Source organism: Leuciscus leuciscus (genome assembly GCF_965113295.1).
Source record: "Leuciscus leuciscus genome assembly, chromosome: 8".
Lineage (NCBI taxonomy): Eukaryota > Metazoa > Chordata > Actinopteri > Cypriniformes > Leuciscidae > Leuciscus > Leuciscus leuciscus.
The window spans coordinates 24,837,620-24,853,542 of record NC_138732.1 but is presented as its reverse complement, the minus strand read 5'-3'; the positions used below and the strand labels follow the sequence as shown (position 1 = coordinate 24,853,542).

The 15,923-nt window shown below is 39.3% G+C and overlaps 1 protein-coding gene across 1 annotated transcript in view; it reads right to left on the bottom strand.

Annotated features, from left to right (window-relative positions):
- Positions 1–5,334: 5,334 nt before the first annotated feature.
- Positions 5,335–15,923, bottom strand: part of slit3 (slit homolog 3) — a 173,499-nt gene continuing 162,910 nt past the window's right edge. The window contains exons 32-35 of the mRNA XM_082177377.1: positions 8,735–8,889; positions 8,274–8,562; positions 7,990–8,195; positions 5,335–6,845 (exon numbers count right to left, since the gene is read on the bottom strand). Coding sequence (XP_082033503.1) covers positions 6,604–6,845; positions 7,990–8,195; positions 8,274–8,562; positions 8,735–8,889 — 892 coding nt within the window. The 3' untranslated portion in view covers positions 5,335–6,603. The remainder of the gene's footprint in view (positions 6,846–7,989; positions 8,196–8,273; positions 8,563–8,734; positions 8,890–15,923) is intronic.

Below are 15,923 nucleotides of genomic sequence, written 5' to 3'. Positions count from 1 at the left end.
AACCCGGTGCAGCTGGGTATTACTGCGCCATTGTTCCGGATAATCTGGGATGCTTGCCATTTAATCTGAATGCTATTAAAATCTCTCTTTTCCTATGGATTACTAGGAGAGATAATAGAGCTAGTAGGTCGTCCTGACCTTCAAAGAATTACATTAAGCATGTACATATTTAAAATGTATAGTATTTCTCTTCCAGGAAACCATCCCAAAGTACTGATTACATAAATATTTTTCAAATGTTAGTATCATAACTGGACTGTTTTGTTTCCTTGGTCTCTGTCCTTATGTATTTCTCACAGTTTGAAGAAGAGTTTTAACTTGTTTTCATGTTGCGCCTTGCAAGCCACTCCCAAATTATTTTGGGAAATTTGTTGTAATGGAAACTGAAGATGACACTTTAAATAAATTGAGCGCATTAAATAAAGTTTATTTAAGGGTTAGTTCACACAAAAATGAAAATTATCCCAAAATGTACTCACCCTCAAGCCATGTGTCTATGACTTTCTTCTTTCTTCAAACACAATCAGAGTCAGACGTCACTCTTCCGCTGGAAAAAGACTCACATATAGCCGTTACTGGAAACCAGTGATTCTAGTTTATAAAGTTATAAATATGGATACTTTTCTTTTGGATGGATGTGCTTTTTTGGGCTTAATAATAGGGAACCACTCACTCCCAATATAAAGCTTGGAAGAGCCAGGATATTTTTAATACAACTCTGATTGTGTTTGGCCGAAAGAAGAAAGTCATATACACCTAAAATGGGTGTACTCTTGAGGTTGAGTAAATTATGGGATAATTTTCATTTTTGGATGAACTAACCCTGTATTTTGTTTCTTTACAGCGCTAGTGTATATGCCTAGGCAGAGTTTTTTTTTATATAGCTATATTTATGGCTTATTATCGTTTTGAAGTGAGCAGCATTATCACTACGGTTATAAAACGTATAAAGTGACATGTAATTGAACGTCTGATTATTCTACTTTATCCTTTACAGTTACAAAAACTGAGGGAAAATTATATTGTACTTTCAGGCCTTTGCATCTCCAGAAACTAGAGGTTATACTGCCTGTTAAATTATTCACATTGAATGCAGGGTCATTACAGTCTTTAGGAGCATTTATGGAGAAAACTCAAGTTAAATTCAAGTTATATGTTTTATAAGGTTATGTCTTCCCTGGGAATCAAACTCGTGACCGTTCCCTAGTCATACTTTATCTCTTGAACTACAGGAACTCAACATCAAATTAAGTCTAGTATAATTATGCATCATCCTATATCAAAGGTACATTTTTAATAGTTCAAGACTTTATTACATCACTTTAAGAGCCATAAATGACACCTTGAAAAGTAAATATGCCACATGACATGAATAACTCTATGGAAAAATGGCTTCTCAAGTTCATTACACACATTTAAAGGGTTTGGCTTTAAATTCTGCACTAATAATTACACGTTATACTGGAACTACTGTTGAGAACAGAGGTTGGTCTGAAGAGAGACCAGCACATGGAAGTGTATTGAAAAAGTTTTCTTTAGATTTAAATGACAGACACAGTGAGTTCAAGTAACTAACTGAGCATAATTTGCAATACGGAAACACATTATGACTTTGAAGCAAATGTAAAATCAGTCTATGTAATTTTTGATATTCTAATAGGTTACAATACCAGATCGTAAACCAGACCAAAATCATTGCAAACACAGAGTTCTTGTCTGCTATGTGAATGATGTGGAGAAATAAAACTGATTATTCATGTGCACTGATAAATCATTTATAATAGTGAAATATTCCACAAAAATAAGAATCCATGACATGGATCCATAACATTGCCAGGTGGATATGATCATGCAATGACCAAGTTACAGTGAGTTTACTTTATATCACTTTAAGACAGTACTCAAGGCACTTCACGAACCATAAAAGTAAAGCTAAACAAAACAAACCAAGCACACCAAACAGTAGGCCTACGCTACAGACACAACATAATGTTAACTGCATGGTCTGGTAGATCCACTGGTCTAAAAAAAATATATATATTATGAATGTAAAAAAAAAAAAAGTCCAAAAAAGCAATTGCAGCAGGAGCAATGAAACAAACTTCCCATGCAGATCGACAACAAATGCCATCAAGACAGCCACTACGACCATACCACGAAAGGCTTGTGTTCGTTCACAACCACCACACAGCATTAACAAGTGTACAAGACTGTAAAAAACAACCGATGCGGCTAATAATAATACCCATAATGCACTGTGAGGGTTGCGCCAAATAAATACCTGTGTCTCGCCAGAAGATGGGCGCCCGCAGATGAATTATCCATCCATCCATTTTCCAAACCGCAGGCCCAATGTGGCTGCTGGCAATATCATACAGGTATAAATTCCTTTTTAATTGATTATTGAGTTGTTTAATTAAGGCTTAAACATGCTAGTTTCCATGTCCACAGTGTTTAAGATAAATGTTTTCATTTCTACTGAAGGTGCCAGTTTGCTAAGAGTTTCAAATATTAGCCTATTAGCCTAAACAACAAGCACAAACTATGCAAATGCGGCAGCCCTTCCGGCACACTCACTGTCTGAATTTACTCACTCGTTTTCATTCACTCCTTCAAGGGGACTATAAGTGGACTAATAGTGAATGAGGGTATAGAGGGCGATTTCGAACACAGCTTACTATTGCGTTCCTGAATGAATCAGTGTTTTGAACAAATCATTGGAGTGAATGGCTCAACAACTTTGTTAGCACTTAGCTTAGTCCAGTTCATTCAATATGGGCCAAGCAGAGAAGCTACCAAACACCTCCACGTTTTCCCTATTTAAATACAGTTACTCGCGTAGTGTAACTCGACCTAGGACGGTGACACAAAACAAAACGTTGCGCTTTTCTAAGCGTGTAAAATGGATAACTATATTGTATGGCGGAATACCATAGCATGTGCTTGGAAGCACTTCGACTTCGGCGCAGTAATATCTTCACTCGTGAAAAATCCTCTCACCGGCCCCCGCTCCCTCTAGTGAAGATATTACTGCGCCGAAGTCGAAGTGCTTCCAAGCACTTGCTATGGTATTCCGCCATACAATATAGTTATCCATTTTACACGCTTAGAAAAGCGCAACGTTTTGTTTTGTGTCACCGTCCTAGGTCGAGTTACACTACGCGAGTAACTGTATTTAAATAGGGAAAACGTGGAGGTGTTTGGTAGCTTCTCTGCTTGGCCCATATTGAATGAACTGGACTAAGCTAAGTGCTAACAAAGTTTCGCCGCAAGACAGCGATTTAGTGCACGCACTGAGACGAGAGAGGTATGTATCAACTCGTCTTAGTTAAGGGAATAACATAGTTTAATATGAAAAAACGGTGAAGTAACCCTTTAAAGACAGTTGCCACCTACTGGCGTAACGATGTAACCTGCAGAAAGAGTCATTGAAAATCTCCACCACTAATTCGGAGTAGCATACTAGCCTATTCTTACTATTTCTGCCATTGCTTTAATTGAGGAAATAGTAAGTACGGAAGTCCGCTCAGACCAGCTTCGAGAAAATGAAGGTTACTGTTGTATAATAATGTAGATCTGAAACTTAATGCATCCATATCAATATGTGTCAATATAAAGCAGACCACTGGGGCAAAGAACAATTGAACAAAATCAAAAACTTACTGAGAGCACCATCAAGGAAAAAAAGGATCAGGATCCAGTTATTCAACAACAGGTCACACAGGTTTTGTGGTCTACATAGGCTAGGCTACTGTAGGAGAAACATATCAAAATTCAAGAAAAAAATTCAGAGTTCACTGACTAATTGGAAATTAAACAGCCCTATAGAACAGTCTGCCTATCAAGAACACGGCTGTAATCAGAGTCTACCTTTGTTTCCAGATTAGTGACGGCCAAATCCTCCTAACCTCGACCAAAATGATCAGTATTCAGGCACTAACCCCCTCAATGCCTGCGAGAGACGTTCTGACTCACAGCAAATTGGTGTATACCTCCATCTAGTGGACAAAACTCCTAAATACACATTCTCTTCACAGAGCGCACAAATTAATGGTGTCAAACTCAGTTCCTGGAGGGAACTTGTTGGCCATGCTCGTTTTTTTCTTCTGCTTCAAGGACAATCAGTCGGCCAATAATAAGCTTTGTCGTGATAACGTAAACGTACATAATAGTAGACTATAACAGTACATAATCAGCATTCATATAGCTGGACAACTGTTGTATAGTTTTTATTTTTATAAATTATTATACAGTTGTTTATTATTGGTGATTGGAAATATAGGCCTATCATTGAAATGTATTTGGGTCATGTCAAGTCTCTTAAAAATTAGAGAAATATTTTTAACTCTCATCGCATTATGTAACAAATCCTTCCCTCGCGAGTCAAAAATGACCCGAAGCCTTAAAATGATATATCTTTCCAGAAAGATTAGGCCTATATCATTTCATTTTGAAAATATTTTTTTCTATTTTTAATGAATTTTTTGGAGATTTTTTTTATGTGCCTTTAAATTACTAGATTGTATCAATAAATAATATAATTTAAGCACATGATTCACATTCTTTCAAGTTCAATTTAAAATAACTCCTCAATACATGCACAACCAGCTCTAATATCTCACATGGGGTCAATTTGGGTGTCTCTGACGACCTCTTGTGGAACAAAAAATATATAACATGATATTTCATGGCTCTTGCCACTAGATGGCCTTAAAGCTCTATTTGGAGCAAATGAGCTGTTCCACTGGGTCCTAAAGTCAATTCTTGAGTTTATCTTTTCATTATGCATTCAGATACACATGTAGACATTATAAAATAATTTTTTGTTAACATTTAGTTTAAATTTTAAGCATTTTTAAGGTTTTTCTATGTATAATGAAGCATGCCTCACATTCCATTTTTTTCCTAAGAGGGTCAAATTGAACCACGAGGGAAGGATTTGTTACTTTTTTTTATTACAACCACATTAACTCCAGTCAATTCTTTTGTGTGTATTCGTGGTTCAAGTGCGACTAAAGTCCCTAGGTCTTGGACCACTGTAATGAACACTTAATTTTTTTTAAAATAGAGTTTCGGGTCAAAATGACCCGAGGGAAGTATGAGGGCCACAGTGATTACTCTTTAGGGAACGGTGTTGTCTTACTATAATACTGGAAAAGGAACAATCATTTTAACAGAGAAAAAAAATTACACTCTTTATCATTTTTGACCATCAAACGATTGATTCTTTTTTTGAACTCGATACTGGTTTCAGGTATTGAACCTGAAGTTCAAATTTACCAAAAAAAAAAAAAAAAGCTTACACAAAAAAAAGAATCACAAAAAGTCCAACCCTGTGTTTCATTACAATTTTAATTCAACATTCACTGTAAGTTAATCACCACTCTCTAATTCATATTTAACAAAACATTATTAGAAAATGCACCGCATAACCACCAGTCCTCTGATTAGTGGTGCTAACATGACACTTCTTGCACAAGCTCAGTTACATTGTTCACTGGAGATTCCTAAATCTGCTTGTACCTTTATAAAACAGCATGTGACGAACGGGGGCGAGACAGAACGAGGTTGAAAATTCATTAACACTGCTTAGCTTTTCCTTTGGAAAATCTATAGACCTCGCTCTCTCTGAGTAAGAAATCTAAAAAATAAAATAAAAATAACAAACAAAATTGGTACACATAAAACAATACAGTAGTAATGGGTGTAATATATTTGCATTTAATATTTTAGTAAAGGACGGTTATGACGGAATACTACGTCAGTATGAAGTGCTTTGCACCAGAGATGCGGTGACCTGTATCACCTGCCGATGCTGTGACAATGGGAATGCATGTGGAGTTTAACTGTACAAGTAAAACAGATTTAGAGCAGGTAACTATCATAGTTACTACAATAGCTTTACTGCATGACCGCAGCATGTCACAAGTTCACATTTAACTTTTCCATGCAGTCATGCAAACAATTCACTCGGATGAGTTGCAGCTTGTAAACCAGAGCCACACCGATGAGCTTTCCACGTCTTTCTCTGATGGACCAAAAAAACACACACAAAAAAAAACATAAAACACCCAAAGTACAAAATATCAGCCCATCCCACTGGAAGCTCTGTCCTTGAAATCTGCAGGCGAGTTCTCTGAGGTCCGTTAGGAAGCAGTTCCTTTTTTTTTTTTTTTTTTGCCACCAGAGCACAGGAAGCTGGCTCACCACTTCCTGTGATAGAGAGTCTAGACAGTCCTCCCCTGATTGGCTACACAGGCTCATTTCAGCCCTCCTGCTTCTCCAGCAAAAAGTCTCTGCGCTCACACTTCACAATAGACATGCAATACACAGACCAAATTAATTCTTAAGGTTAGGTTGTACATTTATATAGATTTATACATATTTATATAATTCATATATTTTCAGGAATGTTAATCTGTGTGTTTTTGTTTGACGATACAAAAATTACTTTTCATCTGACACATATAAGCAACATCATAAAAACAGTCTCTTTCTTCTTTTTTTTTATTAAAAAACATCCCTTAATAAAAATAAGTTCTATTTGTGTTTTGTTTTATTTTACAATATATTTTCTTTTCCGCTCCATCTTCCGCTCTATTATTACAATAGGCACTTTGTGCAGCCGCACTCCACGGTGGTCTCGATCTCCTCGGAAAAGGACGATCCATCGGAGCACTTGAAGCTGATCTTCCGTCTCCGGCTCTTGGTGGGGGCGCAGCACAGGCCCGAGTGGCAGGCGTGAGGACACTCCACCCGGGGGATTTTACTGGTGGAGGTGCAGTTTTTATGACCCATGTGACGCTTGAGGAGCTCGCGAACCATCTCTCCTTGGCAGGTCAGCTCTGTGTGGAGGAGGGGACAGAGGACAGGCCATCAGATAAAGCATTTATATAATATATTAATAAACATAAGGACTTTCAGGTCACATATTGACTTATTGCTTCACTCTTCTGGATTCTGTACGGCATGGTAATGAAACGGCATTTGCAATGCATTTAACTGAGCCGGGGGTCTCTTATGCTCCCCAAGGCTGCATTTATTTGATCTAAAATATAGTAATATTGTGAAATATCATTACAATTTCAAATAACTGTTTTCTATTTTAATATATTTTGAAGAGGAATTTATTCTTGTGATGACAAAGCTGAATTTTCAGCATCATTACTCCAGTCTTCAGTGTCACATGATCCTTCAGAAATCATAATAATATGCTGATTTGCTGCTCAAGAAACATATCTTATGATCAATGTAAAAGATAGTGCTGCTTAATATTTTTGTGAAAACCATGAGACATTTTTTTTGTGGATTTTTTGAATAGAAAGTTCAAAAGTACAGCATTTATTTGAAATAGATTTTTTTGTAACAGTGTGAGTCTTTGTCACTTTTGACGCACTTAATGCATTCTTGTTGAATAAAAGTAGTAGGCTAATTTCTTTCTTTTCTTTTTTTGACTTTGCAGAGAATATGCAGTATTTATCTATTTTGGAATAAATGTAAAACAGTGTTTTTACTTTTGGAGATCTCATGGAGATCTTATGGAGAAAAAGAACAACCACGTAAAAATTATGGTTATTATTGTTGTGCTCTGTTGAAATGAGATATTATTGTATGTGATGTTATTGTAATATTCTTCACCACCCAATAAAGTTTGAATGAAAATAGTGATCTGAAAAGCAGAGTGGCCTACAATATTAAATTCTTAGGATTATGAGAACAGCAACAGTAATAAAGTATTTCAGAGTGGATCATCATCTTGCTAAATAACTATTGCTAAATGGATCAACAAACCAAAAGAATATAACAAAAGAAAATATAGATAACAGTGTAAACACAACCTCGCTGGAAGATTATGGAAACATTTTTATTCCTGTAAAATAACGTGCACTGATGAATTGTGCACAGTAGGAAAGTAGGTTTTAAGTGGTATAAGTGGCTTTTAAATTCTGATCAAGAATAATGCATATGTTTTGCAGTGCAGTGTCTCACCAGTTTCACAGGTCGGCCCGCTGTACCCAGGCTGGCAGTGGCACACCGGCTCTCCGCTCTCCGTCGCTCTGCACTCTCCGTGCACACAGTGCTGCCCCTTACATGCGGCGGACTCCTCCCGTCTGTCACAGGACTGGCCAGAGTATCCATCTGCACATGAGCAGCTGTATGAGGAGCCTTTAGGCACACACACACCATGCACACACCTGCACAGGAAGAGAGAGGGTATTACTGCCTGATACAAGCACAACTGTGAGTGTTTGTGTACATGCGTGTTTGTGTACCTGCTGCTCTGACAGGGGCTCGGGGAGGTCATCTGTTCACACAGTGGGCCGTTTTGGCTGGTGGGACACTCGCAGGACACCCCTGCCTCTCCTCTCTGTCTGCAGGCCCCCTGAACACAAACGCCGCAGGAGTGACAGCCCGGCAGGACGCCATCAACCCCTGCCGGTCCACCGCCGAGGTCTTGGGGTTCCCCATTGAGCCGTACGTCATGAATACAGCCGTTAAAGGACTGGAATGGACGATCTGGACCCGGTCGCAGGCCTGCCGTGTCAATCAGAGTGGGAACCCCTAAAATATGAACAACAGGCAAATATTAACACACTCATACAATATAGAGAGGGCCTGCAAATGCTTTACATTACAATCATTATGTATTCAAACATTTGGACAGCATTTTGTATGTCTCAAAGCAAGCCACTGTGAAACCTTTGAAATACACTGAGGTGTCTTTGACTCTCACCGCCTATATAGAGTTGTGTGTTGTGGTCCACAGCAGGGGGGCGGGGCAGTTTGCCCAGGCTTTTTGGTGCCCCTTTATCCACCACCAAACTCAGGGTCTGATTCTGGATCAGCACCTCCACCGTGTGGAAAAGACCATCATTCACGGACTCCACACTGGCAGAAAGCAGAAGACAGACAAAAATATAAATCTGTTACATTTATATAATTTAATAATAATATTATATTTATATAATATAGTAGTGGTATATAAATGTATAATAATTTAATAATAATAATAATAACAAATTATATATATATATATATATATATATATATATATAACTATGATTATCTGAACTTAGTGTGAAATAAACTTATTAATAAATGTATTATTTGAAATTTATAGAATTTTTTACACAAATTACTAATCTCTCTAGAAAACTTATTTTGCAACTAATTAGATTTTTTGTTTTGTTTTGTTTTTTAAACCAAGGAGGCAGTGTCAGTGAAGAGTAGACGTGACATTAAATATGTTACATGTGTGAAGAAAAAAAAATCCCATTTCCCATCAAGCTTATATTTTGTCACATTTTGCAAAAATATTATTTAAATATGTGTGTATTTAGGATACACAAAATGCTAACTATTAAATTAGCCTTAGCGGCATTTTTAACTGACCGTATCATGTCACCACTGGGGTAAATTAACTTTTTTAAATTATTGTTTTAAGCCCAAGTGAAAAGCCTAAATATGCAATACAGAATATCTCCCCACTGTCTCAAAATGCTATGGTTTCCACATTACACTCCGTCAGGTGTATTTCCAGTGAATTTGGCACTGACATGGGGAGAGCTTATGTTGTGGGAAAAGGAGAGCTTGTGTTGGCCATAAGTTCACTCTTTCTTTGAGTTAGCACGCTCAAATCACATCCTGCTGAGTTTGGCACTGTGACTGTGCGAACGCCTGAGAGCGTTTCTGTTTCACACGGTCATTTTTAAACCATTGAAGAGTGCCGTTTGTTCCCCAGTTCCATGAAACCTCCATGAAACATCTGACCGGCACAGCTGGGTGATTTTTTCCTGTTTCTGACATTGCAGTGACTGTAGCGAGCTGTTTGGCCCAGATTCTGCTGACTTCTAGGATTGTCTTTTGTTTAAAGGTGAGATTTAAGGTTATGAACTTATCACTATCCTCTGAACTAACAACAGATCATGAGAATTTGGTCTGCTCGGCTGTAGAAACCTTGGTTCTGTATTGTAGTAGTTATTGCTGGATGGAGCGCAGGCAGTTACAGACAGCTAGAGACAGTGGTTTGGCAAAGAAGACCAGAGACCAACAGAGAGAGGAGAAGGGGGTGAAAGAAATGATATTGTGGTGAGTAGAGTATATCTCCCCTCAGCCTTAAACAAGGTTTTCCTCTTTTTCTGTCTTTGGGGGGAAAAAAATAAATGAATGAATGAAAACATTTATTTGTATCTATATTTAATATATGTACATATATATGTACTAAATGGTAAAACACCTAAAACAACAGAGCATTGCCAGCAAATATATTAAGCAAACAAAGGCTAGCATTAAAATGAACTAATTGTTGCTTTGTGGGCAGGCAGCTAGTATTTGCGCTGGCTTGCAATGCAAATTTCCATTGCTGAAATGCTGAGGCCATAGGTGCGGATAGAGATCAGTGTCCCCAGATATAGGGGGTACGGTTCACGGAGGTCTTGGCTGAACAAAGACCCAACACAGGCACACGTGTGGTTTGCATTACAGGCCCATAATTCAATTCCTGTTTCAAAATAGGCTTTTGCAACAAACACTACTGTCTGCCGGCTGAGACCCCCCCAAACATCTCAAGCCCGTCCATTTGATACATCAGTACCACCAGAGATGAACAACTTTTTTATAATATAAGGACATTTTCATCCACTGTCTCTGGTTTTGACAGCCGTCTTTCATTAAGTCGCTCTGAGGGCCTACATGCTGGCTGGGAAGGAAATCGGAAGAGTATTGTGGAAAAGGTGGTGAGAGTGGGAATGTAATGGAACAAAGAGGAAGGGTCTATTACAAGAATGAAAACATGACTTAATCAGAAAATAAATCTCACTACGGGAGAGAAAAGCCTTCATTTGGAACTGACAAAATGTTCTTGAATCTATTCAGTGAAGGTCTAGCACCACTAGGGGGCAGTAGAAAACAACTCCTCAAGATGTAGCAAAGCAACTATTGGCCTTTTGTTCATATTCTGACCGACAGAAAATATCCTGAGGCCATAATATTTTTAGAATGGGGGGTTGAGAAGGTGGAGTGTCTTTGATGTGCGGCTAGCCTGCATATTAGCTTCAAGCAGCCCATTATGGAACTCAATAAAAACAAACAGAAACCCGTGGAAGATTTCAGCAACCTCATGTCACCCCTCTCACACGAGGGGAAGTCAATTTCCTGTCAGCTGAAAATAAAATACTCTATTTTTCCTTGAGCAAAACCGCATTATAAATGACACATACACAAAGTTAGGAACTATTACAGACTCCTTCATCTTGGAGAGTTATCTAGATCAGCAGACCTGTAGACATATTTACATTTTCCAGATTCAATTACACGGCACTATCATTTGCTTACACTAGCTACGAGTAACAGACTGCAGATGTAAAGTCAATTACGCCTTTTTGGAGCGTGAATTGCTAAACAAGGTTACGTAGCATTTAAGATATCATGGGGTGGAACCAATAGCTTTGCTTTACATATGGACTGAAGTAAAGCTCTAACATCAAAACATTTGTAAGTAGCAAAGGACAAGAGTCTCATCCTTGGGATGAGAATAATGTAGCCTTCCTAAAGATCAAACAGTAAAGCATGACACTGGCAACGCCACGGCAATTGGTCATTGACACGGCAACGGCAGGGTCATTGGTTCGATTGTCAGGGAATGCAAGAGCTGATAATATCTGTACCTTAAATGCAACACAAGTCTTTGTATAAAAGTATCAGCCAAATGCGTAAATGTAAATTATGTAGGCCTATGCTAATGCTACACTAAATCTTTGTGTATGGACCGTTAGCATTAGCATCCCTCAGCTTTGACTATTCTTTCTGCTATTATAGTATTAGCGTTGTTGCACATAGCAACAACAAGGAAACATCTTACGTACTCATCTTACTCAGGCTGAATTACCACTAGTTTCCCTCCATTCAGACATTCTGCTCACACAGGAACTAAGTGCGGGTGAAACGAAAACAGGCCTTAAAAACATACTCTGACCCTTCCCCATTCATCCTAGCACTGTTCAGCGTTAAACCCAGTTGACATGCCAAACATTAGCTGCTTTTAGAGCTGTGGTTAGGTGTGGTGCAGGATGGCGAGCCCACGCTGAGGAGCTGGGGGCAGGGAACACTGCAATTCTAACATTCTCATTCAATTTCCTGCAATGTTTCTACAAACCGACGCTGAGGAACTGCCCACGCCGCTGCTTAAACTAATACTCAGATTAGCGTGACATTTAGTAAAGGGCAGCACATTAACACGCTGCATGGACCTAAGCATTCATCTCATGGTAATGAGGCATTACTGCTAGTTAAGAGCTTCCTTCACTCTCCTCCCCAGTGCATATATCAGTCTCTCCATCTCTCTTCTCCCCTCACCCACACCCACACCTTCCATCGAGGCAGGATCACATTGCAGAGATAAGTGTCCTTCACTCTTCATTGGCTCTTAGTCACTCTTCATCTCTCTGGGGTCTGATCTGTCTTCTTTCCCACCACCAAGAACCTCCCTTTCCCTCTCACCTTTTCCATTTTCTTCATAATATTTCCTTGTTTTTCCTGTCAGGGATCTCTTCTCTCGCTGAAGTTCAGCAGGGGCAAGGTGTAAGAAGAGCTGAGTGGGACCTGTAGATGGTGTGGGAATCTTGCAGTTTTTCCCCTCTGATCTTCGCCCCACAGAGTCTTTATGACCCAGTTCCACATTTGAAGTCAAGCACCCGCAGAGAGTCACTGAACCAGACTTGGCTCAGGAATGCTCCAACCACAGCCTCAAAACTGCAGCTTCCATGGTGGGAAAACCAAAGCAAGGGAACTGCCCATACGCTGCACCCACGTCCAAGCATTGTGGCGTAGGACGGGTTACAAATTGGGCAGCTGGCTCTTCATGGGCTCTGTTAGCTCTGGTTCCACATTGTTAGCACTAACTATGACATGGAGACCTCAGGAGCATGTTTGCCAGACCGGGGTGTGCCGTGTAGTGCCATGGCCAAATCAGCTAAATTAAGATGGAAGTATAATTTCTCTCCTTGCATTTCCTCTCCTCACATGTGAACTCTGTTCTTTACCCCAAGACAATGGGCTGCAGACATGCCAAAGCTACACATCATAATGTCACTTGGGGAAAAACAAGATAATTAGAGGGTGAGCATGGATCTATGACGGGGGTAGCCAACCCTGCTCCTGGAGGGCTACCTTCCTGCAGACTTCAGGTCCAACCCTTCTCCAACACACCTGTTATACCTTGAACACCTTGATTAGCTAGTTCAGGTGTGTTTGATTAGGGTTGGAGCTAAACTCTGCAGGGTGTTAGCCCTCAAGGAGCAGGGTTGGAGACCTATGATTAACTGAGGGTGCCATGATCTTGGATTTAGTAGGGTCTAATGGTCTACAAAAAGCTTGACATCAAAATGTACTTAATTCAGTCAGACCTCTGCATACTAATTGAACTGTTCAAGGACACAATGCAGTCTTGGTCTAGTAGTTAATACATGTGCTATGACACATTAAACCAGGGATGACCAATCCTGCTCCTGGAGGGCCAGTGTCCTGCAGAGTTCAGCTCCAACAAGAAAATTCAAGGCATGTGTATTGAAGCAAGGTGGAGCTAAACTTTGGAAGATGTGGGCCCTCAAGGAGCAGGTTTGGACACCCATGAATTAAGTGCTGGTACTCATAGATGGTGCTCATCTCTCCTGGATTTTTTTATTTTTATTTTTTTTAGCAGGGTTTAGCTAAGGAAGCAAAATTAATGATATATTATATCTGTACTTGTATGCCAATTGCCTACAAAGAAAGTAGCTGACCGATACATTTCAAGATGGCTGCAGAGTTAACCAAATCTGGGAACAATAGTTGCAATGGCAAGGCCTTAAAATAAAGCCACGTTTTTGGAGTCATAATTTAGTTTTTAGCACCAATGCTACAGACATTTTCAGCTATGATGCTCATATGGGAAATGTATGTTCGGTCTGTTCCACTCTTTCTTCCTCTAAATAAAATGTCAAAAAAAGTGCAATTGCTCTAAATACATGCAGTTAATTCCGGAGTTTCTAATTTTAATTGTATGCATCCTTGGTCTGCAAAGACAAGGAATCTGGTTGAAATGTTATTTTCCATGCTGAGACTCCCTCATACAGCAATCGATTCAGCCCTTGCTGCAGACAGAAGGGAAGAGTGGCCCTATGCAGCAGGAACGATCAATACGAAGTCATCAAGCAGGCAGGCACCCAGCTCACCGCTGTTCACTTCTACTGCCTGCTAAAACAGCTGCCAGTCACAAATGTTCACACTCTGCTTCTGCAGATGTAAATGCCGGAGACCCTGATATATGCCACATACCCATTCTTAACAGACATAGGCTTTAAGAATGCAGAGGAACTGTAGGCTTTCATTGTTTGTGTGTAGACTGGATTTAAAAGCTTGAATCTGGGCTCTTGAAACCCATTACAGAGCCTGTGCAAGCTTAATGACATCCGCAGTGACCCACCATGCCGGAGTCAGGCACCATCTGCGCCAGACTCAACAAGCCAGTTGTCTGCTGAAAGGGCAGAAGGTGAGGGCTAAGAGCTCTGTGTTTATGGGGGCTCCAATGAGCATAGAAATCATGGCGGCTGCAGCACAGAAGCGTTCACATGGGAACAGACCAGAGAAGCAAGCTCTCGCCTGAGGCAGATTCAAGCAGTCATGTAAACCCGGGGCTCCTATATGGTTTTATGATGTGCCATGAGCTTACAGGGATTAAACTTCCCTGAGAACAGGGAGCAAACGTACCCACAAACACGCCTTTTTCACCTCAAACTATTCTGAATGAGAGCAGGGTGCCTCCTTTGAAACTCAATCATTTTTATGGAAGATGAATGAGTGTGTATTTTTGATGTATGGAAATAATTTAGAGTGGTATTGATTAGACTGGTTTAGATTATGGTGCAGCAAAAACAGATAGCTGTATGGGTTTATTTATTGTGAAGAACAGAAGTGAAATTGTGTTGGTACAAAACCTAGTGAACTACACAGGCAGCTGACTTATTAGGGAAAATCATAACTGAAATGGAACCACTTTAGTGACACTGGAGACCTGCAACTGATTTCAATAATCTGCCAATAGCATGTTACTAAGCTAACAATGAAATACTGAAATAAACATGTGTTCATACACATATAAATGAATGAATTTAATTCAATTCAATTTTAATCAAAATTCCCAACTTGGAGTTTGGCATAGTGCATTCTGGGATTGCTTTTTGTTCTGAGGATACATACAATACTGTTTAGGATTCTCAAAGGACCCTAAAGGCGCGCATACACTGTGCGATGTCTGTGTGATTTCAGCAAGGTTACCCACTCACACTGAACGAGTAGATCGCATGCGATGTAAAGCCAAAGCTCAGGATTTTTGTGCTCACACTATATGGTCCAAACGTCGAGCTGCGACTTGACTGCTCACACTATACGTGTGAAATATGCGCGATAAACCCCTGTGCCGTGTTGCGCCAAAGATGATATCATGTATCCGAGGTAATGTCAAAACAAGCATCAGCTATCAATATCAAGATGATTTAGCATTTCCAATTTATGTATTAAATTATTAGAATTATTGTATTATTATTATTATTAGGGAAGGCCTAGGCTACTTTTATCATTAAATTGATTGGCTATTATAATTAATTTGCCAAGCAATAATTTCATAGCACATCACCGCATAACTGTGAGGATAAAAAAATATCACATATAAGCTCCTCATCATTGAAAATTGTCTAAAACATTTCCGTCAATTACAATGAATTATAGGCATCTAATTAAAATTATTAACAGTCTATAATATGTGTGAACATTGCAATAATTAGTCATCAATGAAAATTAAAAACAGCTTTATTTCAAAAACATTGTTTAACTAATTAATAAAAGAGGCACGATACATCGCAGGTGGCTTGGAAAACGTGGGTAATATA